Source organism: Saccostrea cucullata, unplaced genomic scaffold (assembly GCF_032062105.1).
Source record: "Saccostrea cucullata isolate Sc308-1 unplaced genomic scaffold, CSIRO_AGI_Scuc_v1 ctg89, whole genome shotgun sequence".
NCBI classification, from domain to species: Eukaryota; Metazoa; Mollusca; class Bivalvia; order Ostreida; family Ostreidae; genus Saccostrea; species Saccostrea cuccullata.
The window spans coordinates 64,696-90,974 of record NW_026931171.1 but is presented as its reverse complement, the minus strand read 5'-3'; the positions used below and the strand labels follow the sequence as shown (position 1 = coordinate 90,974).

General features: G+C 31.6%; 1 protein-coding gene across 5 annotated transcripts in view; it reads left to right on the top strand.

Annotated features, from left to right (window-relative positions):
• The window catches only part of LOC134231646 (cardioacceleratory peptide receptor-like), a 30,074-nt gene extending 15,453 nt beyond the window's left edge, over positions 1 to 14,621 (top strand). For 3 of the 5 annotated variants that reach the window (XM_062713626.1, XM_062713628.1, XM_062713627.1), the window contains exons 5-10: positions 4,632 to 4,725; positions 5,019 to 5,140; positions 6,785 to 6,953; positions 8,784 to 8,921; positions 9,502 to 9,682; positions 13,810 to 14,621. In XM_062713626.1, coding sequence (XP_062569610.1) covers positions 4,632 to 4,725; positions 5,019 to 5,140; positions 6,785 to 6,953; positions 8,784 to 8,921; positions 9,502 to 9,682; positions 13,810 to 14,074 — 969 coding nt within the window. In that variant the 3' untranslated portion in view covers positions 14,075 to 14,621. Of the gene's footprint in view, positions 1 to 4,631; positions 4,726 to 5,018; positions 5,141 to 6,784; positions 6,954 to 8,783; positions 8,922 to 9,501; positions 9,683 to 9,868; positions 9,932 to 10,692; positions 10,733 to 13,809 lie in introns of all 5 variants that reach the window. The other 2 variants (XM_062713630.1, XM_062713631.1) reach the window with 2 other exon arrangements.
• Positions 14,622 to 26,279: the final 11,658 nt, after the last annotated feature.

The window sequence follows — 26,279 nt, the reverse complement described above, 5'->3', positions numbered from 1 at the left end:
CATCAACTGCTTACGAGTTTATACATATGGTATTTTAGTTGATTCAAAACGCAAGAGCATGTTCTACGTATGAACAATTTCTAAAACGAGGTAAAGTATTGACAAACAAGTTGATGAAACAAGAATATCAGCCGTCTCCTTTAAAGTCATCATTTCGTAAGTTCTATGGTCGATACAATGACCTTGACAGCAAATACAATTTATCATTGATTCAAATTTTGACCACCGTTTTTCATACTAATTGTTAGTCCATTATTTATTGACGGAATTGATCACAGATCTTTACGTTCTTTTCCGATCATGACAAAGAGCACACGGCGGGTGTGACCGGTTGGCAGGGATGCTCACTCCTCCACCTGATCTAACCTCTTATGTTTTGGAGGTCCGTGTTTGCTCTGCTCCTATTTTGTTTTGTTTTATACATGACTTTTGATCTGTAATACTATTCTTTATCTCCATATTTATCACAATGGCACTTTATCCCTCTCTGATATTTTCAGGGTCTGTATTTGCTCTGCTTTATCAATCTAAATTACTGAAATGGACTTTTGATTACTTTTGTTAATACTCGTGTCTCGTTGTAAAAAGTATCATGATATTTTAAATGACGAACTTGCAAGTTTGAAAAATACAGTAGCTAAATATTAGTTTTTATAACATTTTATGAAATACAAAGTAACTAAAATAGATTTAACAGGTAATTTATCATATTTTTACAACCTCTACATCAATAGAACAGTAATATGAAATTGGAGATGGGCATTTATATTCTATTGAGCATGTATCGACAGTTATAAACAGTTAATGCTGTTCCTGTAACAGATGCATGTTTTATTTATTTTAAAATGTTTTATCAATAACTAAATAAAGGAAACACTGAAGGTGTCGATGGTCTTAAAATGTATATATAATAAGTTGGGACATGTTTTACTTCGTGTTTCAATTATTAAATGAGGAAATAGATTTTGCAAATACGTACACCTGGGTATCTCCGGTTGATTCCATTTGTACATATTTGAATTTTGAACAAAATTAGTTCTATTTAATAATAAATGAAAATTAAATGATTTACCGATTACAAATTTGCATCAATATATGCAAGATAAGAATCTTACCGTTTATTATTTAATGAGACAATCTGATAACTTATTTTGTTTTTGTTCATTATTTATGAACTGTAATGATTGTCCTTGCACTAAAGTATATACACTACAGTAGTACTAAAATAAATTAAGTTTCTATTGCGGAGTTATATTAAAATACTAAAGAGTCTTCATTCCGATAGCATTCCACCCATGTTCATAAAATTTGATTCATTTATGCATTTAGTGACTTTATAGTCTAATTACAATTACGTAACCCGAGGATGATGTGAAGACATTAATCACTTACCTGCTGCGTAAGTTGCTTGCTTGTTTTTAAACGCAACATTAAGTGGTTAATGTTAAGACCAACCTATTTTCATAGATTAATCATTACATCTGTCATAACATTCGGGAATATTTTCTTCTATTTTCTCTTCAATTTTGGGGGGTAATTTTGACATCAGTAAAATTCTCTTATAAGCTATGCAATTGCAAATTCTTATGTTTTGTAATTTTTCCAGGGTTAATAGCATTATCATGGATGTATTTACTGTTAAAATAACAATTGAACAAAAATTACAAAACATACAATGTTATAAGGATGACTAATTTCAAATTTATACCATGTTATATAGAAATTCTAATGAAACGTCAAGAATTTAATAATTTTCTTTAGGTTTTATTTACTTTAAATATACTTATTTTGATCAAAAAAGTGTTTATATTTTTAAGTTTTGATATAACGAAATAAAAGGACAACGAACATAAATCGTGCTCAACACAAATCAAGAACAGAGCAAACACTCTTTAAACATTCAAGGTGTATTCAGATGCTATAAAGGAGTACTTAATTGAAGGATATGGAGATAACGAACAGTATTCAATATCAAAGTCCATAAAACAATACAAAATAGGAGCAGAGCAAACAGGGACCTCCAAAACATCAGAGGTGGGATCAGGTGCCATGGAGGAGTGAGCATCCGCTGCCGACCGGTCACAGCCGCCGTGTGCTCCTTGTCATGATTGGGAAATAACGGGAAAATCTGTCGTCAATTCAGTGTATAAATAATGGAATAACAATGAGTATGAAAAATATCAGTCAGCATTTGACTCAATGATAAATTATATTTGCTGACAAGGTCATTGTATCGACCATACACCTAACGAAAAGATTATTTTAAACGAGACTGCTGTAATTCTTGTTTCATCAACTTGTTTGTCAATAATTTACCTCGTTTTAGAAAATTGTTTATACGTAGAGCATGGTCTTGCGTGTCAAATCAACTGAGATATGTAAAGTCCTTGTGCAGGTGATGAAGGTATATTGCTGCATAAGTAAGAGAAGCTGATGATAGAAAAGTAAAAGTCATCACGTTTATCAAAGACCTTGGTTGTAAGATTAGCATTAACGTCTTTTTCAAGTAAAATATAAGAAACAGATGTGTCAGACTCTGTGGTATCTGTTGTCTCAAGATCACCAGGATTGTTTAACATCGAGAAAGAATATTAAGGTCTACTTTGAATAATAAAATTATCTTTACTGCAAGATGGTGTACACCGATTTTGTTGTGACGACACCAAATACTTCCTAATTTTTTAAATACATTAGTTGTGTTTTACAGTAAGCTACTACTTTTCCGTTTGTTGCTTCAAAATAGTTTCATAGCTTCCGTAGGAGTTCTCAAAATCTTTTACCGAGAAACATGATTTTTTCAAAACCAACTAATTTGCATCTAAATTTTGTTATTCATTAAATATACTTAGTATTTTGCATATCTCTATGATGGAGTTTTGTTTTGGTTTCTTTTTTAATGTTAAAACATGTTAACTGATAGCCCTCTTTCCTGATCTATTTGTAGCAAAATAAACTTAAATTTGCACCTGCATTAACAATTGCACCTTGATTTGTTTTTAATAAGACCGTAACAACCAGTTACTATTGTTCACCATATTTTCGTATTTCGCGAGACGAGAAAAAAAGTTCACGAGTTATGTGATTTGTTGTTTAAAATCCTGACTGATACAAATAGACATGAGAATGTAAATTTAGCGAACAGACAGATTCAAGCCATATCGCAAAAATCAAGTTCTCGCAAATTAAAGTGATTTAAAGTAATTGTTTTCAGGGTTTATAAGCTTTGGTAGTGTTTTTATTTATTTAGTCACCCATATATTTGTAACTAAAATATTGTACAAATGTTTCATTGAATGTAAATTTCTGGTAACCCCCCGTTCACACATAGACGCCGCTTCTACTACGATCAAAGTTTTTTTCGTTGGGGTCGTCAAAATCCTGAGTCTTCATGAAAGCAAATTATTTTGAACATGTTCAAAACAAGCGTAGCGTAATTTTATGATCGTAGTAAAAGCGCTGTGAGAACAGAACTTACCAAGCACGCTCATCCCTCTACGTTCGTACAAAATCTCTCTACGTGCCTGGAGATCCTACGAAGACCTACAATGACCTTACGCCGATCATATCACGACCTATCAGACAAGAGTTTGTTTTTATACCGCTGATATTTGGCCATCATCATTTGTTAACTACATCTGTTAACTTGATGATCATTTACAATTGAGCATTTTCACATCTTGTTACAGTTATAATAATTGAAAATGCCCTAAACCATGTGGTAAAGGCCGGAAAAAAACTGTTTTTCGCTAAAATTGTATACAAAAATCTGCAGTTTCACATCATCATATATTAATGCAATCGAAATATGATCGGCACCACCGTAGCGACATCACGGTACAGTCATCTAGGTCTGTGTAGCGTCGTAATGGTCTTCAATGTTTCAACATCGTAGAAAGCTTGTTAGCAGCGCGTTTGATTTAGTACGGTCGTAACGAAGACCATAATTTGTCAAATTGCTCTATTTCGACGCCGAGATGATCGTGGCTTGATCGGGATTATCAAACTAACGGGGGGTAAACTATGTGTTTTAGAAGATCAAACGAATAACAAGTTACAATTTGCAGATAAATGATTCCTGGTTAATACCCCTGATGAGTGATATATACTTATCTGATCTAATTATACAAAAAGCCATCAATTACGGGATTAGAATCACCCCAAAACAGTGACTTGTAAGGATGAAAAATACAGATCGATGGTAATATCACTTTTTACAACACATAGGGATTCCATTTTGACATGTAGTTTTAAATTATGTTTTTTCTCTTTTTATTTCAAAATTGATCAAGACGATAGAAATTGTCTTCACTCATCAATCATAAATTTCATATTCTTTTTAAAACATGTCAAGCTAAGAATTATACATGATAAAAATCGATAATCAATCTTAACACAGCAATAATCTTAGAAAGTCTATAGCAATTAGAATGCTTTGAAGAATAAGATTTCAACTGAAGCATTAACTGTACTCATGGATCATCGTACTATATTGTATGTAGATTAGATTATCTTGTCACCCAGAATCAAGCTATGGTATTGTCAACAGTCTTTAATCGAGTATCATCTTTTGACATTTATTCATCTGATCTTCTCTAATGTCACTCTGTCTCATTTTTTCATCTTTGTTTCAGGGGACGGTCACCTACGGCTCGACATTTGTCCTCGTGGCATTAAGTATCGATCGTCTTGATGCCATTGCCAGACCCCTTGGGTTTAGTGACAGTTGTGGGTATATCTATAAACCTGATCCACTCTTTTATCATACCATTGTAAACTGTTAAAGAAAAAACAATAATAAAGCTTGTGAATAAGCGATGTACTTCTATAATTCATTTGCAGTATTAAAAAAAGTCTTTTTTGCCTTTCCTTTAAAAAAATTAGTTCATTTTCTTTGAAAAATAGAAAAGAAGTCTCTAAATGAAAAGCTGCAAAACTGCTAAATTGTTTAAATTGTTAAAAGGTAATAATATAAAATTCAGCAATCGAATATATTTCTATGATTTTCACACTTTATACAGGGAGAAGGCCGCGACTGATGATAGCCGTAAGCTGGATTCTAGCTTGCCTCTGTTCCATTCCATTCCCAATTTTATTCAAATCGGACCACTGTTATATAAACTTGACTCCAAATGAATGGAAGGTAAAGTACTGACAATGGTGCTAAACCATCATTTTTAAATGAGCGGTTTTTCATGAAAGAGAGTATATCGATATTAAAACGATTTGTTCTTACAAAAAAAATTGTAGTGTGCTCAAAAGTAGGTTATTCTTTCATCTAATCATGTCAAGATGGAATTAACTTATTTTTATACAGTGTAAATTTGCAATAAGGTTTAGGGACTTTTATTTCGATCACATTAGTTACTTTAAACCCACATCAGCATTGTTAAGGAATTAAGATTGTGATATTGACTCTAAAATATTTGAGAAAAACAAATTCAATCCTCTGTCTATGATTAAAGATATTGAGTAATATGCAATTAAGGTTTTGATTTTCTTAAAAAATCTGCTTCAGAGTTCCAAATAATAAAAATTAGTGATTGGAATCCTTCCTATTGTTTGTAGTGTAAGAATTTGATTATGTAACAAAATTGCTTTTTCATAAGTGCAATTGGTTCTTCTTTTGATAATTTTATTCCCAAATCCCAATATGTTTAAGTCCTACATTAATTAAATTTACATCAATAATAACTCCAAATAGGACTGGAATTGATCAGTCAATCATGAATCAGATACTTCATTTGACCTGTATTCTTGGTTTCGATGAATGATCACTTTGATGCTTTTTGGAGCGAATTTATTCCAGGGCAACTATGAAATTGCTTGAGGAATTTCATTTCCCAGTAGCTATTAGCTAGCAATGACAAATGTATGTTCTATTAGACGACACACATTCAATCAATCACATCTGAGTTATATTTTGTAGTTGTCCTCGGAAGTACAAATTAAGCAGCAGTTTTGAACCTTTTTTACCAGCCATATACTTTCATACAATCTTAGATACGATTTGATGAGTTTCTAGACCGTTCATATGTTAAGGGACTCCGACCCTCAGCCAGGAAGGATAACTCTTTAATTTATAATTTAATTCAAAAAGTCTTTAAATGAAGCTGGAAAATTAATTATTTTCATGCAACAATTTTCAATATACGCCTCTCAATGTGCTTCAAGGTTCTTTGCAAAGCTCCATAAATCACTTCTAATTTCATATCATGTTAATAAACATTGGTATCTAAAAATGCTTTTTCGGGATAAAAATTTCTACTTTTAATTAGACCTTTCTGAGAAGTTCAAAGAATCTTGAAGCACATTGAGAGGCATATAATGAAAATTGTTGCATGAAAAGAATTAATTTTCAAGGTTCATTTAAAGACTTTTTGAATTAAATTATAAATTAAAGAGTTGTCCTTCCTGGCTGAGGGTTGGAGTCCCTTAAGTGTCATGTGCATCTAAAGATAAAGACTAAGTCTCTTAAGAGAATATTAAATAAATACTGCCTTATTAAGTCATCATCCGCTATCTTAGGGCGTTTATAATTAAAACTTATAACCAATTCCAATCTAAAAAAGTTCTCTGAATGTCAGAGAACATAAGAAGCGATAACATATTCTCTTTTTTGAATTATTTGTTTGTACTTTTATATAATTTCCTTAAAAGAATATTAAAAATTAAAGTACATTTGATCAGATAGACTTTTATATCATCATTTTTATAGAATTCATCTGATTTAAATATGACGTAACGAACGGTAATTTATTTTTGAAAATTTGATTTTGATTTTCAGATCTATTTAACTGTGATTTCGTGCGTCGTCTTCTTTATTCCTGCAATCATTATCGGCATCTGTTATAGCGCCATGATATACATCATCTGGTTACATACTCGAGGCGTGCCAAAATCCGGAGGAGATAAAAAAGTTCATGAGTCGGATAAACCTCTTAATGCCAAATCAGGTAGTAACCTTTATTTATTTCAAACACAGAAAGGTTATAAGTGCAGTTTATCAGTCTCTTTAATGAAATCAAATTGACAATTTATGCTATCTGCTAGCATAAAAAATTATAAGAGATAGATTAAAACACATAAAAAGGAGAGTTTACCAATATCTGCATACTGTGAAATCACATTTTCCTGGAGTACAGTTTTGTAGATTCATGAAAAAAGTAAGGGTTCGTGGGGATTTTAATTTCTTGGTTCGGCAAGTGCTTAATAGCTATGCATCAAGATTTTTACATTTCGTTGGGGCACACAAAAGTGTAATAGGTGGAGTGGGGACTGGGGCTTTAGTGTGTGCAACAACTCGTACAAGTGAGATGCTCTAATTTATAACATTCTTAACTTACACTGACTTCAGTGTGAATGCTAAGCTAGACTCTGCCGTCTAGATCTTTTTAGGAACCGTCTCTAAACAGGTACATAGTCTAAAAGGATTATATGGAAAAGTGCCCATATTGGCACTTCAAATCAAATTATACAAATAGTTTACACTGTAATAGACTTTTTGCTCATATTATTGCATGTGATAAGTAATACATTATATGTAAGAAACACAGAGGTCTCCTTGCATGAACGACTGTAAAACACATTTTATTCATGAGAGCTTAATTATTGCGTAATTACGCGAGACAGTGTGCTCGCATATATAAGTATTCCTTTGGATTATATAGGGTAATTCGCGAAAATTTTGTTTCGCTAATAAAGAGGTAATGACTATATTGCGAAATAACGTGTCGGTCCCCCTAAATACCACTACCAGAGTACATCAATTTTGCCTTCAGTTCATCATTATTTATGATATGTTGTGATCATTGAAAAATATATGAAGATTTATATTAATTTCCGATCAAGACTAAAATCACATGGCGGATGTGACCGGTCGGCCGGGGGTGCTCACTTTTCAATGGCACCTGATCCCACACCAGATGTTTTGGAGGTCAGTGTTTTCTTTGCTCCTGATTGCTTGAATGGACTTTTGAGCTAAAATACGGCTCTTTATCTCTGTATATTTCATTATATAGCATAAGGGATTCTAACTCTTTGAAATAAACCCTGCACTCTTCATTCAATTGTTTATTAATCAAAAGAAGTTCACTGTACTTTTGTATCAAATCATAGATGTGTGGTTTGTATTAAATGATGTTACAATTATTGAAATATGAAATTAAAACAATTGATCAATAGATCCTCGATTTTATAGAATAATATTGATTACGTTTATTTAATATATGTACAAATACTAACTTTAGATATTATTCTGGATCATGATGAACTCAAGGCAGATGTGATATGATCTGGTAGTGGGATTTAATACACTTAAACGCGAACGTAATGCCCTGATCATAAAATGTTGCATTTTAATCCCTTTGGATTTAAACTCTATTTTTATATCATTGACTTCTTTGATTTCGGCATATAATTAAATTTGAAATCTTTTGAACAGACTAAAACTGATATATTTATTTTCCCATTTTCTTAAATTATCTTTTTTTTCAGTGCAATTGGTACACTCAAAAATCAATGATGCAATAATGTTTTACACAATTATCCGATTCTTTGCAACTTCGTTTATCATAAGTCATCCCATCAATCCAAGAAAATTTTCATTATAAAGACAAGAAAAAAGGGCAAACTCATCAAAGATGTTATCAATATGAAACCTTGGAGATTTTATTTATGGGATAGTTGAGAAATACAGGAAACCTTTCTACCTACAAAACATTTCAACCATTAATTGTCTTGCCAACTGGTTTATTGGTCAATTTGTTAAACTTTTATCTTTCTAGGATTTCAGATCGAAAAAAAGCCTATCACATATAAAGACAGCAAACTCATGAGGGGGAGAGAGACGCGGATGAGTTCGAGGGGCATCATCCCTCAGGCCAAGATTCGCACCATAAAAATGACATTCATCATTATATTTGGTAATTAACTAATAATTGTTATATATAGTAATGATAACTTCGATTCGAAGCTGGGTTACATGTACTATGAATTCAAATAAATACGACTGATAAAGGCCAGTTACACGGTAAAAATTAGAGAAATTTAGTACAAATTAATTTTGTACTTATAATCAGACGAAGAAGTGATGCTTGATGATGATGGACAAGAAATAGAACAATATAATAATACTTGAAGAATTAACGTTATTATAAAATTGTGGTTAGACGACCATCTTAGAAAAAAAAAGTTTATATGCCGACCGACCGACTAAAACGTCCCGACTCGAAACTTTTTAACCTCTATTTTATTGGTTTCGAAATTTTCTCAGCCCATTAATATCTGTTTTGACTTCGTAACAGTGAATTAAAAAAAAACTTTTCCTCCTTTACTTTCCATTCTTAAACCCTGAGTCGGGAGAGGGCAAGAAAACATTTTTTTTTTTTAGATATTTCCGAACTGCATTTTTTAAAATCAAATACTCAGCAGTCTGTTTCTGAAACACCCTACATACCTTCACTTGACAGTTTCTCACTATAGTTTTCTGTTTTCTCTTGGCAGTGTTCATTTTATGTTGGAGTCCCTATTTCATTTTTAACCTGCTAACCGTCTACCAAGTGACTTCCGTTATTGAATCCACAGGGGCATTGCATTCTTTCATCCAAAGCCTGGCTCCATTGAATTCGGCTGCAAACCCTGTCATATACGGTGTATTCAGTACAAGAATTTGCAGACAACTAAGGTATAAATTTCTAGAATAACTAGATGCTTTCAGATTCTGTGTAGGCTCTATCACCATTGCTTTTATTTTTTTCCCAATATTTTTTTATTTATGCTTTTTTAAAATTTCATTTTAGCTTTATTTGTTTAATATGAATTAAAATTTATATACTAGTACATATTACAGATATTCCTTATTTTTTCAAAGATATAGTTATTCATTTGGTACATCAGCTATTAACAACAAAGGAGAACTACCAAATCTAAAACCGTGTAAGAAAAGCTACATCTTTAGTTTTATTCTATTAAACATAGACTTCTTTCACTATACATCACAAAGAGTTGCTTTAAAGCCTTGGGTTTGAGCTGTTGTTTCCTTCAGTGCCTTCAGTGCCATTCTAAAACATTTATACGTTCTATACCACTTTGTTACTTGACGAAACTGTTATGAATTTAATTCTAAATCATTTTAAATGAGAACGTTATGGAATATCGTTATCAGTTTGAATTTTAGTTTCATAATAAACATTTTCAATTTGTAGTTCCTGTTGTTAAGCTTTCCCGTCTGTGTCTTTATCCTGGTTTTGCATAGTAAATCAGAATTTGCTTTACATTATTGTTTCACATTCCTTTTAAATTAATGCACGTTACCGAAGTAGTTCCAAATGCACTGCTAGCTGCATTTTTGCGTAATGTCTATGTAACATAGAATCTAGCTGTGTATAATCTGAACATAGCCGTTTTCTTCATAAATTACATACTTTCGTAGCTTGGACGCCTACGATAATCCATTGTCCATGCTTGTAGATGTTTGTACATGCATTAAGTAATTTGTAGTCTATGATTCAATTAGCAATAAATACAAATAATTAGTAATAAATGGTTCTCGTTAATTTTTAAATATAAATGACCCCATATGATATTCCATCATTTACAAGAAACATAGGATCGGAACCAATTATTCGTTGTTTTGTCAAATCCATAGTCTAAGATTGAGCCAATTTCAGAATCATTTTGATTTTTTTTCTGTAGAACTTGGGCGTTTTCCTCCATTTTCAGTTGGATTTTCAAGGTAGTGTTTGGTTAGATATTATTGAAAACATTTATTGTTGCAAATAGACTGAAATATAATGGTTAAATGTAAATAATTTGTAGAAATGCATGTAAAATAATCTTTGCTTCTTGTTCTCCTGTCGACATCTCTTCAACGCAAAGAAAATTACTGAGAAATGTTTCGAAAGCTGAGTTGTTTTAGTCAGTGCATGGAAAATTGTATTATACCATATTGTGTTTGTTCTGAAACAAATAACTTGTACCAAAGACCTTCATTGCTAGTGATTGTCTTATGAAGGAAGTGTTGGAAATCCTGCTTGATTCTCATAAATACTTTAATATAATTTCAAGGACTTTGCATGCACGTTAAATTTTCTTTTATCGTGTATATTGCAACAGAATTAAAGTAAAATGATATATTAAGTAAATATGTAATATAACAAACAAATAAATAAATAGAGCAATAACTTTTCCAAGTACAGTTTGATTATACATGTAATTATGAGTTGCTAAGCAATAAATATTAGATAACATATATCTGAATTTGTAGGATAAAACTTGGTTTTTAGTGGTCAATGTTACATGGTTCACTCAAGCCACCTTTTGTTTTCTGTTTTCGTACGTCGAATAGTAACACGAAAATTTTCAGCTTTTTGTCTAGAACCACTAAATCAGTTTTTAACCATTTTTTTTCACAAAGCGTCTATGGGTAAAGGGAGACAAAAATTATGAATTCCATGGCCCCTGCATCCCCGAATCCTCTGCTGCCTGATGGATAAAGCTTATCATATCACTCCTGAAATCAGCTAGTCAAACGTTGGGCATGACTGTATTAAGCATAGAATCTCTACCAAAAATTTAAAATTCATGGCCACGTGGTTCCAATGTCAATATTGGGCTATGCATAAATTCACTTAAAACCTTCTTTTACCCCCTAGTGATAGGGCTTTTGAAAAAAGACGTTAATGGTAACCTGACAACAAAACTTGATATAAAAGGTGATACTTATGATTTCAACTTTTTTATTGTCAACTTTCCTTGCTTATAGAGCAATATTCCCTAACACCTACATAATTATGGGTTTATGTCATTCAGTTGATACGATACGCAAGGGTATGCTGTACGTTCTTTAAATTTTAAAAGCGAATCAATCTACAATCCAACAAGACGATGAAACAAGAATATGAACAGATTTGTCTGAAGTTGAAAGAATGACCTTATCAGCAAAAAAATCTGAATTAGGTCAACTGCTGACTGACTTTTTTTTCAAATCTATTATAAGGCAATTACTTACATATTATATATATTTCTACGTTTTTTTTCGTGTACCCTATAATTACAAGGAACACAGGGTGGGTGTGACCCGCCGAGTCAGAATACTTAGTCCTCCACTACACCTGATCTCACTTCTGATGTTTTTGGAGGATTGTGTTTGTTCTGCTCTCGATTTTTGTTTTTATCATGTAGTGAAAAACCATAAATTTAGATAGGTCTTCTCTGCTCCTGAAATTGAAACAAACAATCTTAGTGTATAGATATGACGAACAATGATACCTAAACCAGTTTTTTGAAATGCTTAGCTTAGGGTTAATTAATATATAATTAATATTGCTAATATTGGGAAATTGAAATTCAAACTTTTACAGAGAAATATTTAATTATGTTCTTAAACAGGGGAATATATGCTGACTTCAAAACACTGAATATTTTCATTAGCAATGACGTCTTATGTTTGAAATGACGTCACGAAAATGACGTAAATTTAAAAGAAGAAGGTATGGTTTCCATACAAATTTTGCCCCGTGATTTTCTAAAAAATGAAACTGGTGTAAAAGTTGAAAATTCATGCTTTTTAAATAATTGAAATACAATGCAGAAAAATCATGCAAGCCATTTTTCTCACATGTGTTTTTAAATGCTAATTATGACGTCATAAAAATGTGCATTTTCCCGTATTTTTTTAAAAAGTTGCAGAAGACACCAATTTTCAATGGAATTTCCTTTCAGATAACATTGTCCACAGGCATCGCCCACAAAGATCTTGATATATGTGATTTGTTATTGAATTTTGCACAAAATATCAAAAAATTAACGTGGGCGATGGCTGTGGACACTGTTTTCTAAAGGAAAATTCCCCTTGAAATGTGCCATTTTTGATGCTTTTTCTGTTGAAAATAGAGAAATGCTTCACTTTAATGACATCATATTTGCAGAATGGTAAACCTTCATGCCATATTCTTTCCTGATTTATCACAGTCGTATACTTAACTAATATTTAAGCCAGTTTCAAAACGTTTTGATATCATTACATTTTAGGGCGCAATAAAGCTAAAACCATACCTTCTTCTTTCCATGATTTGTGCAGAAAAATGTATATTTTACGTCAACATTTTGAGCACCGAGTGCAGATCTGATCAGGCTCAATATTTTGATATTATGTGTAGAATGATAATATCTATGAAATATGTAAATATTATTCCTGAGCAAACTTGCGCTCTATAAATTTTAAAGCTAAAATTGTTGAAATATTGTCCATTTTGTCTTCCTTCTAAAAATGATATAAAATCGAACTAGTTTGTGACGTCGTACAAAGAAAAATTGTCAGTAAACTACTTTGAAACTATAATATGATCTGTTAATTTATTTTTCTCATTTAATTTATAAAATTCAGCACATTTCAAGAATTTTTCAAATTTGACTTTTGTGGGGGCAAAGATATGCAATATACCGCATATAGTTCTTTCATGACCTTCACGGTTTTTCTATTAGGGTGTTGCTTTATACTCAGATGATCATGAAGACTGTTAAGTCACTTGTTGAAAATAAGGCTAGTGTGTTTATATAGTTTTATTGTAAACGTTTTTCCCTTCTGCGTTTTCAGAATAAAATTTAAATCCTTAGAACACGTATTATTCTGTTGTTTTTTTAAGGACTGAAGTCTATAAGTAGATAAAGTAGTACATTGTTGTTTTTGACAGTTATTGTGAGTATTAAACCGACATAATATCAGCTTTATTTGTAAAGCATGACTAACAAAAAGTCAAATCTAGAAAATAAAGTCGAAAAGATTAAATATAAAATACCTATATTTTGCAGGCGATTCCGAATAATAAGGTGTGTTCTCATGAGGTTAGGGTGCTGCGTTGCTGATGATGTCGATCCACGTCGTCGCCTGTATACCGATCCTCCGACAACCAGCTTCACCCAGTGCACGTACATCTCTCGTCACAGGGGCCCCCGACAGGAAATCTCCAACGACACGGCGCTCAGCAGCGCGGAGGAAGGCAAGGATCTGTGTGATTTGGTGCTGAGTACAGCCCCCTCACAAAATCAGATGACGGCAATGACAAAAATCCGCTGATAAATTCAAAGTTAATTCGAAAATGACGTAACATTTCTACAAAGAGGACGGGATATTGTGGTACATGTAGTCAGCGCGTATGATAGTAGGCAATAGTTGAAGTTTTGCACAACTCTAAAATACTCTAAAGTCGTGTTTAAGTTCCATGTGTATTGGTTTTTAATACAAGTCAAGATATTGGGTTTTGATTTCATTTGATGACTTTTACTGGTCGTATTAATTCAAAATTAATTAATTTCTTAATTTTTATTTCATCTCATAATCACAACACTGTTTTATGAAACAAGTGGAAAAACGGCGACCTCTGAAAATTTTCTTTCCATATCATGCGAGTTTTGTTTTTAAAAATTAATCAGGGAGTCCATGTGATACTAGAATGCTTCGAGAAACAAACATGATCTTCAAGTACTTGCATTATGTTATGTTCAAAATGAGTTATGTGAAGAATAATTTTATCAAGGTTGTGTTCATGTAGTACAATTGTTATGAAGTGTTGGTAGATGAGCTCCAATTCATAAAAAAAAACATGATATTGTTTTTTTTTTGTTTAATCATGATACATATATATATATATATATATATATATATATATATATATATATATATATATATATATATTTTTTTTATATTCTTCGTCTGTGTGTGTTTATATATATATACAGACCCTCTATATATATATATATATATATATATATATATATATATATATATATATATATATATATATATATATATATATATTTTATATATTAGATATTTTAGAATTACTCCAGTTATCTGTACAAAGTTTTGATTTAAATAAAAACATTTTTTTATATTGCAACAGTGCAACTGTAATCTACCTTAAATAAAAAAAAATTTAAGATGTTCACGGTACATGTAAGTCACAGATTATTCAGTGATATTATAACTTTTTACGTCAAACATATTTGTAAGTTTATGAATTTATGTTACATTTGTTGTAATAGATTATATACATAATGTTTAATGATTGTTTTCTAATTATTCAATTTCAGTTTGCAAACATTTATAGAAAGTTTTTGAGTCGATAAATATTTTTATACAGGGACTTGTTACTTTAAATGAATATGTTAAATGACTTCCTTTATACAAATATTAATGGATTAGTTTTTTTTCGATTTTATGTTTTTTTTTTAAAATAAATTTCATAATTTCAACGATTATTCAAACTTCTTATTAACTCCATTCAAAAACCACTTGATAATAATTGTATAACAACCAGCAGTGTTGAGAAGGATTTTCTCAATAACAAGCTTTTCTCTGGAATCTGTACTTAAGTGTAGAAATTCCCCAAGAAGAAATCTCCCACAAGAGCCAAAATTTCCCCTTTTTTCTTTTCATGACAGGTATTTCCCCTTTTTCATCATATAGGCAGGAAATATAATATTGCGCCCCGTTATTAGCAAACCTATTTTTTTTATTCATATGAAGCAAAATTTGTCCAAAATCTTATACGTGAAAAGAAGTAAACACTTGTCTGGGGGCTTCAGCTCGACATTTAGACGACGTACAATGTCGATACGATATATACCGGTAAACTTGAAATAAAAAGATACCACAGAGTCTGACACATTTTTTCATATTTGGATATTTTACTTGAAAAGGACGTGAATGGTAATCTTAAAACCAAGCCTTGTGATAAAAGTGATCATCCTAACTTTTCAATCGTCATTTTTTCTGTAATATGCAGCTATATACGCGTACCTTCTTCACCTGTATACGGGGTTTATATCTCTTAGTTGATCTGATACGCAAGAACATGCTCTTTGTATATACAATTATAAAACAGGGTAAATTATTGACAAACAAGTTGATGAACAAGAATATCAGCATTCTCGTTTTAAGTCATCATTTGGTGAGTTCAATGGTCGATACAATGACCTTGTCAGCGAATGCAATTTATCATTGAGTCAAATGCTGACTGATCCTTATTAGTACCCTAAAAAATGTTCTTTATATACCGCAGTGGGGTTCGAACCAGCGAAGTTATTATACAGGTTTATTGTAGAGTCGAAGTTATCTTCTGAGATTTTTTTTCCCGTAAAAATGATTCTAAACTAGGATTTCCTTCAGAAAATTTGCTCATGAGTAGATTTTTCCCAATGAAAATTGACTCTAGATTAGGATTTTATCTGTGAAAATCCAGTACCAGATTCAATTAATTTTCGGTTGGGAAATTCTACTTTGTGTAAACGTTAAAAATGCGAGACAATTTTCCTCTTTTTTTAGATATCATGGCTGTACTTTTGTATAAAAAGGAGGTCGTGACTTCATAATGCTGATCACTTCCATTGAAACATATGAAGTATGAAAATAAAAAAAACAATGAATTTTATAGCATAAAAAATGTGTCCCGAGAGGGCAAACAATATCAAATTACTTAATATCGTTTGATATACATTTTAAAATTTGTGAACAAACAGGTACCGCTGCGCCGAGAGTAGGTATAAGAAAATCAATTCTTACAATTTTGAGTTACTAATGTTAAGTTCCATTTAATTGTTGTCGGGATTCAATGATTTGAATTATATATCGTAAAACTGACAATTCATTGGTCAAAAAACATTAAAAAATCAGTTGACTTTTCAATAAACCTTTTTAGCCAAAATATTCTCGAAATGAATTTATCATTGTAAGAATAATAGAAAACCTACTCCGAGAGAGACAGGGAGAAAGCTGAGCTAACACACGATATATCATGATTTCTCATGTGAGGAAGTAAAAGCCAATCAATTAATAATGAAAAAAATTAATATGACTATATGCAAACATTTACATATCGACATTAGACAACGACATGAATATCCACAACATAGGCGTCGGAACCGGGGGGAGGGGGGCTTAGCCCTCCCCCCACATTTTTTGCAAACATATACATAATATAGGCATTGAAAATTGGTGTTTACCTTTTTTTTGGTTTATCCCCCCCCACTTTCAATTTGCTTCTGACACCTATGCACAATAGGTACCCGATTTATTTTATATTATATAAATGTATATATTATATTAAATTTGCTCAAGTAAGGCATCGACCTAATTTTAATTGTGATTTTATTGGCTGCATGGTTCATGTATTTTCTCTAAGAAACGAGGTTTTTCTGAGATCGATCCCGTGTAAATTTGGACTTTACATGGGGATTACGTAAAATCAAACAAAGTGTGTTAACTAACTCGCATACTTTGCGGATACAGGCTTTATCAAACGTAAAATCAGCATATATGTAGATCTATATTTTGTTAATTGGAAGTTCAGTTGTTCATAGAGACGAATTTGTCGGTACGAAAGACAGAAAAGTAGAAATCAAAGATCTTTTTTGAGGGTGGGGGGTATTCGGTTTTTAAAGCATTTAAAATACAGTTAACACAGTTTTGGGGATTGTAGATTATGATCAACTATTTTTGTCATTAATTAAGCATTTTGTTTAACTTAGACATGGTGATCACTTGGATTGCTAAGCGATGACAGGTGCCCCAACTAAACAACTGGAATAAACCATGACGTCACAATTGAATCGTGAAAAAAAAACAACTACGATATGCTCTGAGTTAATTAATTTCAAAATGTAATAACTTTGTTATAAATAAAGATATTTTGATTCCATTTTCAGTTTTTGTCGTGATTTGACATGGACCAATAAAATACACAAAAATCTCAAATTCGATAAATTTTGCCATAAGGTCGATTTTTATTCGACGAGGCTCAATTATATATACTGTTTGAATTTCAATATTCGATTCATAACTCCCGCCTTTCTCTCTCTCTCTCTCTCTCTCTCTCTCTCTCTCTCTCTCTCTCTCTCTGCCTTTATTTTTAAATAAATTTCAACTATTGGATAAAAATAAGTACAATTGAGAAATCATTATCAGATCTAATGAGGAGAATAACATTCATTGACTAGAATTAGGAGGGAATACTGTCTCATTAAAGGAGAAAAATGGTTTATAGAAGCCAAATTGCATTTTCTGCACATCTTATACACTCATTTAAAATGATTTATTAACCAGATTTATTTCATTTTCTTACTTTCTCTATCATTAATTTAATTTAAATGACAAATTGGACACGTAACTATATAAGACATACTATATATGAAACATATCAGTGCACTTATTTCTTGTTAAAAAGGAAAAACATGCTTGTTTGGATTAGGAACATATAATATTCCATGACCTTATCAGTTATCGTCATTATATAATAGCTCCCATAGACAGTGTATACATCACCGGAAAAAAATAGGAAATTTCCGGCCATAGTGAAGACTGGTTAGCACTTTCATGTGAGGTTAAAAAATTACACCATTAGAATTCAAATCCATCGACTTAGAATATATGTTAAATATGATTAGATAAATGATTAATTAATTAATTAATTATTATTGGTAATAGATTCTTAATGATAACAAAACTAGAAACGCATCTTTATTCTATTCAAATGAAGCATTGTTAGTTAAACGGAGATACATGATTAATTATAGTCTTGTCGACGGATTTTCCGTTATTTACTGATCTTTAGAGGTCCGTGTTTGCTCTGCTCCTATTTTATATTGTTTAATGGACTTCTGAGCTTGAATACTGTTTGTTATCTCCATATATTTTATGCTAAGAAAAATATATGTTGCATAAATAATTGATTGCTGTAAAGAAGCAACCAACGTTTACAAATTTGTTCAGGTAATTGTGATAAGCCGAGCGCAAATTAATACTAGTACGAGTAGAAGTATATTTAATTTGGGTTCATGAAATTTCACAAATCGTACCAACAGTCGTATTTACTATAAACAAAGCTCCTTTTTGCTTCTGCTCCCTCAGTATAAGTTCGGCTGATGACCTTTGTTCATTTATTGTTTGATAAGGATATATTTTGTTTGGTAATGCCCCTTTAACTGAAATTGGGTGCCCCCACAAATGCTCCTATGAGTCTGTGTCGTTTGCTACGAAATCAAAGCTAAGTTCTGATTTGAAATATGAGATTGTAGATCACGTAAGTATTTGTTAGAAAAGAATAGGGTATCACTTTTTCCAATTAGCGACATCATAAATATCAATTTTAGTGTATTAAATCATCTGCTTAAAACCCAAAGGTAAAAATGCGTGATATATTATACAAATGTCCAGGAAATTATTACAGGTTTGGGCTTTGGTGACACAGCACTGACGTCAGCAGGAAAGGTGATTACGACACATGTCTGTAATAGGGTATCAAAAGGAACCAGCAAATATCACTGCCAAGGGTTTGTTACGAATACTGTATTGGAGAACATTTTGATATGTTGTCAAGTATCGGTGACAATGATAGATGTTGAAATTGATTAGAAATCTGGAATCAGGTAACTTAGCACAGATACACGTGGGTAGTGGGCTCCCATTTTCAATTTTAGTTCTTTATGAGATTAAAAAAAAGGGGGATGGAAAAGGGGGAGGGGTCAAACAATTTTCTATTGAAATCTCAGATTGCTCCCATATTTCCACACAAACTACAAATTGGCTGTTCTAATGATTAACCGTAGGCAAGTCCTTCAGTTTCCCTTCCTCTACAGTCCCCTGACGATTAGATTCCGGTATATCAAGCTAATGTCATTGTTTCTTTAAAAAAATATAACAAAGTTGTATACAATATTACCAACTCAATCATTAAAAACTTTCCTGTATTTGTTTAGCGTTCACATTAGTACATGACGTCAGACTCAGGCATGAATTTAATCTAAATAACATTAAATTTGATTTTTTTATTAAGAAAAATATTAAGTTAAAACTTTCAGTGTACAAAACTGAAACCTATTTTCTTTTGAATAGTTTCAATGTTAAAAGGAGGTACAATACCGGTAATTACTTTAATTGTTAGGTAAATACTAGTACTTATTACTGCTTGAGATCAAATGTAATTATGCCTTCTTATTTCAAATCTCGGCATTTATTTGACACTTTCATGACAAAGAGATAAATTACATTGGTGGACTTTATTTAGATTTCATTGCGCTCCGTTATTAGCAGACATATTTTGTATTCATACGAAGCAGAATTTGTGCAAAATCTTATGCGTGAAAAGAAGAAAACACTTGCTGTGGCCTTCAACTCAACATTTAGATATATCGACGACGTATTGTCAATTAACAAAGGTTATTTCCATTCCTATGTCGATACGATATATCCCGGTGATCTTGAAATAAAAGATACCACAGAGTCTGACACATCTGTTTCATACATGGATATTTTACTTGAAAAAGACGTTAATGGTAATCTAACAACCAAGCTCTATGATAATGGCTTTCACTTATCTATCGTCATCTTTCCTTACTTATGCAGCAATACACCTTCATCACCTGCATACGGCGTTTATTTATCTCAGTTGATTCGATACGCAAGAGCATGATCTACGTATGAAAAATTTCTAAAACGAGGTAAATTGTTGGAAAACAAGTTGATGAAACAAGAATATCACCATTCCCATTTAAAGTCATCATTTAGTACGTTATTTTGTCGATACAATGACCTTGTCAGCAAGTACAATTTATCATTGAGTCAAATGCTGACTGACGTTTTTCATACTTATTGTTAGTCCATTATTTACACCTAAATTAACGACGGATTTTTCCGTTCTTTCCCGATCATGACAAAGGTCACCTGGCGGGTGTGACCGATCAGCAGTCACTCCTCTATGGCACCTGATCCCACCTTCAATGTTTTGGAGGTCCTTGTTTGCTCTGCTCCTATTTTGTATTGTTTTATGGACTTTGATATTAAATACTGTTCGTTATCTCCATATCCTTCACCTTCAATATCAGAAGTTACTTTGAAGAGTAAAAATTCTCTGTCTTGCATTTAATATTTTATTATGTTACCATCAGCTACATGTACGAGGGATGTTCATTAAATAATGTCCTGAGCTCTATGACATACAACATAGAAATCATATGACACTACGCTTGACTTTATCTCATGATTGGATCTTAAATGAATTGATTACAGTTTATGAGATTACTTTTTATCACATAGTTTCATTGTTTGAAGCTGGAAAACAAGGACTATTCGAGACACTGCATTAAAAATGGATAGGAAAGAATAGAATAAGTAAACACGAGTGAAACTAAACGTTTCATTTAGGCTCCTGTAATACTTGTTTAGAATCCCAAAGAAATATTCACTGAAATATGTGAAATTTACAGCAACCAATGTCTGTTTTATAGATACATAAGCAGATGGATTGTAATGAACAAAAATGATATAATGGGCATCAAGAATGAGTACCGTCCTTGGCGACAAGGACTAACAACAACCAATGTGCTGTTTGCCAAAATTCAACAAATTATCACTGATGATGTTTGATTGACTTAAAGACACAAAGCAAAATTGATAGGCATCATTTTTGGGGTAGTTTACACTGTTTTAATGAAAGATTCGACAGTAAAAAAAAACTTAGTGGTCAATGGTCACCTTATGTTTTGAAAAATGAGTGAAAATGACAGCGTGTAAGAATAACTAAAAAATTATTTTAAAAATCAAAAATTGTAGTTATCCACGTTTGTCTGAAATTCAAACAGATAATGAAACTTGAATCCAATGCTTTAAATCCTCAAAATAAATTTACAATAAAATGCACTTGACAAATATAGCCAAGGTCTGAGAAGGGCGAAGAATTGCAAAGGAATAAAAACAGTTTTCCATGCAATTTACATTAGTGGTCTCGTTCAAATTCTTATTCGGCGAGGCGATTCAGTTTTTGGAGAAGTCTAGGAAGCAAATTTTTGCCCCCCCCCCAAAAAAAAAATCGTAAGGTTTATGAAAGGATGAAACCAAAATCAGGAATCCGATACACCAAATTTCTTTATGACAGCGTCCAAACCCAAACGCCATAACAAGTAATAGAGTATTGGGGATAAACAGATGTTTTGTCACATCAACAATTTTCGCCAGATCTTTCGCCCCTTGACTTGTTTCATTTTCCATGCCAAAAAAAAACTTTCAGAAAGAAGAAACAAGTCCATGAAATCATAGGGTCTGCCTTATTTCAGTATACGAAGGGCCATACTCAAAAATGTATTCTAAAATTAATCAGAAATTGGATAAAAATGTTATGGACATGTGTTTTAATAAAAAGAGAACATTCAAGTTGAAAAGCGTTTTTTGTTTCTTTCTGGGCATTGAAAACATTTTGTAATTTTTCACAGAGTATAAAAATAGTGCATGCTAAAAATACAATCATAGAGGAAACATCGTTGCATAACATAATAAGCACAATGCTTATATTTTTTTCACTCATATAAAGACGTCACCGTGTGCCAAATGTAAAAGAAAATGGACTTTTATAAAAAAAGAAAATATATTTAGCACAAATACAATCAGCACGAATTACAAAAGATTTCTTTATCACATGTTTTATCTTTGTCTAATTATATGGATTATCAATCTACACCGTGTTGTAAAGAAATGTAAGAATTATTGCTCGAGTACGCGAGTTTCGAGATTTGATGTTATTGTTCCAATTTCCTTTAATGTCTGTCTCTTTTCGTTATGAAAAGGTGAAAATAGCAAAAGACGTTCGATACAGAGAAATCTTGAAAAACCATAAAAAATTTATAAACACACGAACACACGGAAATTATGAATTCATATATTTTGGACACCATAGTTGGCCAGAACAAAAAAAAAATATTCCGATTGCGGTCAATGTTCAAACGAAAGATAAATGGAATACGTGTTTTTTTTGTTTCATATTTTTTATTTCATTATTTACACTTATTTAAGAGGAAAATATAGATCATATGATTGCTTTTCAGTTTTTACGTGTGATCTTTTCTTTAATTTCACATTTTTTAAAGTTAGAATTTAAAAAAATATTTCTTTATATTTTCTTCTACAAAACGTTTAGTTAACAAATAAATTTTATAGTGAAATATCTAGATTATTTCACGTACTTTGATCAAAAATTGGACACGAAACACGTAAGTAATGTTGACCTTGATTACCAGACAGACTTCCGGTGTATTGCTACGTGTATATAGATTTTTGACATCTTGAGTATTGGGGGTCTCCAGGTAAATAACACCACTGTTACCTAGACCACTCCCCTCCTCAGGTAACCGTGCGGTAAAAAATTGGGTCTTTAAGGGCTTTAAATTTAGTACCGTGTCGCGGTAGGCGTTGGCACGATAAAGAACCCTCAACTGCTCAATGATTCTGAGTGCCGAGTATAGTTCTAAATTTAAAGCCCTTCATCGGCATACGGTGAAAAATTCTCGAGTGGGACGTTAAACAACATACAATCAATTCTCCATATTTTTTTTCTGAATTTGTTGAAATACAAAACAGAAATTGGATACACCGGTATTAAACAGAGCAAGTTCATAACATCTTTGGTACATTAACGCAGTCATGCAATCATTCTAAACAATATTGTAATAAGTGTACACCTTACAAAATGATGGACAGTTGTTATATGTTGAATAGAATATTTATAATGTTTTGTATAACCACATATTTAATGGTTTTCTTTTTCTTTATGAAGAGTGGAAATAGATATCTCAAACGATAAACATTTACTAGCTGTTTTGATCAGTCATTCAAAACATAAACAATGATTTGTTTTAGTTCAACAAAATATTAAAATATTTTTTGTCGTTCTACATCAGATAAATGAGAACGATCGAGTGTTTTCATTTTCCTTCAAAACAACAGAGGTCATCTTGTAACTTCAGAATCACGAGAACAAAACTGTTTATGAAAAAGGAAGAAAGAAAGACAACACTGACAGGATTCTATATAATGAAAGAATTGTGAAGTATGTTTCCTCCAATAACCACAATGCGTATTTTGTTTATTATAAATATTTTCTTTCTTGACTTTTCTACTGATGTATAATTGAATTACGTCACCAAGAACGTAACAGATCATTATTCAACCACATTTTGACCACAGGACTTATCAACGATGGCTTGAACAGGCTTAAAGAAATTTCAAACAATTTGATACTCATAATGTGTAGATCTACATGAAACACTTCCATGTTTGCGATGGAATTCTAATTTTTGTATGTCCATTTGCTTGAAGTACATTTAAGCACATCTTTAATTTATGAGTATCAAAAGTGTGAAGCACGATTAAAACCGTTCAAACTATGATCGTGAAAAACCGCAGACAAAATTTGGTAAGACTATTATAATTATGTAACAGGATCTCCGGGTGAAATTACATCAGTAAACATTTTAAAGCATCGCTTTCTGTAAAGCGGAGGGATTTTGTTTAAAAATAAAATGAAAAATTGTTTATTTGTGATAAAATTCAAATTCACAAATTTTGAAACCTAAATCCTAAGCTTTTGAAAGATTGAAATCAAAAAATATCTACATAATTTGATTTCTGTAGTTGTTATTGACACATTGGTTTAAAAGGACATGTTACATTGCACATGATAAATCTATTAATTTAAATCGTTAAAGAAACCTTTTTTTTTTTTATTGAATTTGATTTATCATTTCGAAAATCAATTTGTTTCTTAAAGGTGAAAACAGAATTTGCAACCGATTGTGATTTTATTAATTTCTTAAATATTTTTTCTTATAATCCATTTAAAATCTATATTTGTTGAATATTTTGAGATGAAAATATATAGTGACAACAAGAAAATAAAATCTGTTTGATTGTGACCTTTTTATATTTCTATACCACCATTTCTCATGATACTTTTTCAAGATATTCTTAAATCAGGATTTGATATTTGTAGAAAAAAAAACAGCATGAAATACCAGAGATTTTTCAAAATACATCATTACAATGCAACAATATATTCATAAAGTGGTGTAAATCAATAATTGTGGATACTTCATAATTCCAAGGAGTTTTTGGACAATTTGCAATCACAAGGTTTTACTAAAATCAACAGCTTAAAAACTTACGACTTTTCAACGTTTGACACAACCATTCCAAACGTTAAATTAAAGTCAAGGATTTTTTATATCATTGACAGCTGCTTTTTCAATATAAATGCAACTTGTAAATTTTCTTACCTTGTCATTGGTCATTTGCAAAATTAATTTTGTTAAAAAAAACATTCTGATTATACACACATGTATTCTGAAGTTGACATCAAGAAGATGCTTGAGTTTCTGACTGATAATATCTATGTGGTTTTCGGAGACCAGGTCTTCCAACAATCAATTGGAATTCCCATGGCTACCAATTGCGGCCCGTTATTAGCGGACCTGATATTTTGTATTCCTATGAAGAAGAATTTCCCCAAAATCTAATATATGAAAAGAAGAAAACATTTGCTTGCTGTGGCCTTCAACTCGACATTTAAATATATCGACGACGTATTGTCAATTAACAATGGTAACTTGTAATATTTTTACACTGGATTGACGTCGGATTTTTTCGCTATTTCCCGATCATGACAAGGAGCACATGGCAGATGTGACCGGTCGACAGGTCAGCTGACTCGTCCATGGCACCTGATTCCACCGCTGATGTTTTGGAGGTCCGTGTTTGCTCTGCTCCTATTTTGTATTGTTTTATGGACTTTTGATCTTTTGATACTGTTTGTTATCTCCATATATTTCATTTAATATAGGATTGAATGAAATGGAATGGAAGTCGGAAATGTTCTATTTTGTGATTAGTCTCATTACTGTTAATCAGTCCATAAACGACACATGTGCAACCCACATGCATATATTTCTTGAACAATTGTTGTGCCATTTATTTTGCATACATTGAAATACACATATATAATATAATAATATATAATGTATGTTATATATTTAACATATTTAATTTTACTTTGAATGTTTTCTTATTCATATAGATGTAAATATAAACATTTAAATGTCTCCCTTTATTTTTTTGTACGGAAATCAATGTCGCACCTATTGCAGAAAAAAATTACTTAACCCGTGGTCGCGGATCGTTTATTTATTCTGCAACAGCTGCCACATTATTTCCAGTACTAACAACAATAGAAAGCATTTTAATGTTTAAATAAATGATCAAATACACACTGGAAAAAAAATTGAGGAATATTAAATTTACATATCGTTTTCTCGAATGATGTAATGAAATGTAATCGTAACACTTAATGTTTCAACTATATTGTTACCTTCAATAACTGTATGGAATGCCCATGAGGGTCGTAAGCTCATGAAGCAGTCACATAATGGCAAGAATAGATCTCCATAGCTTAAAGTGATCAAAT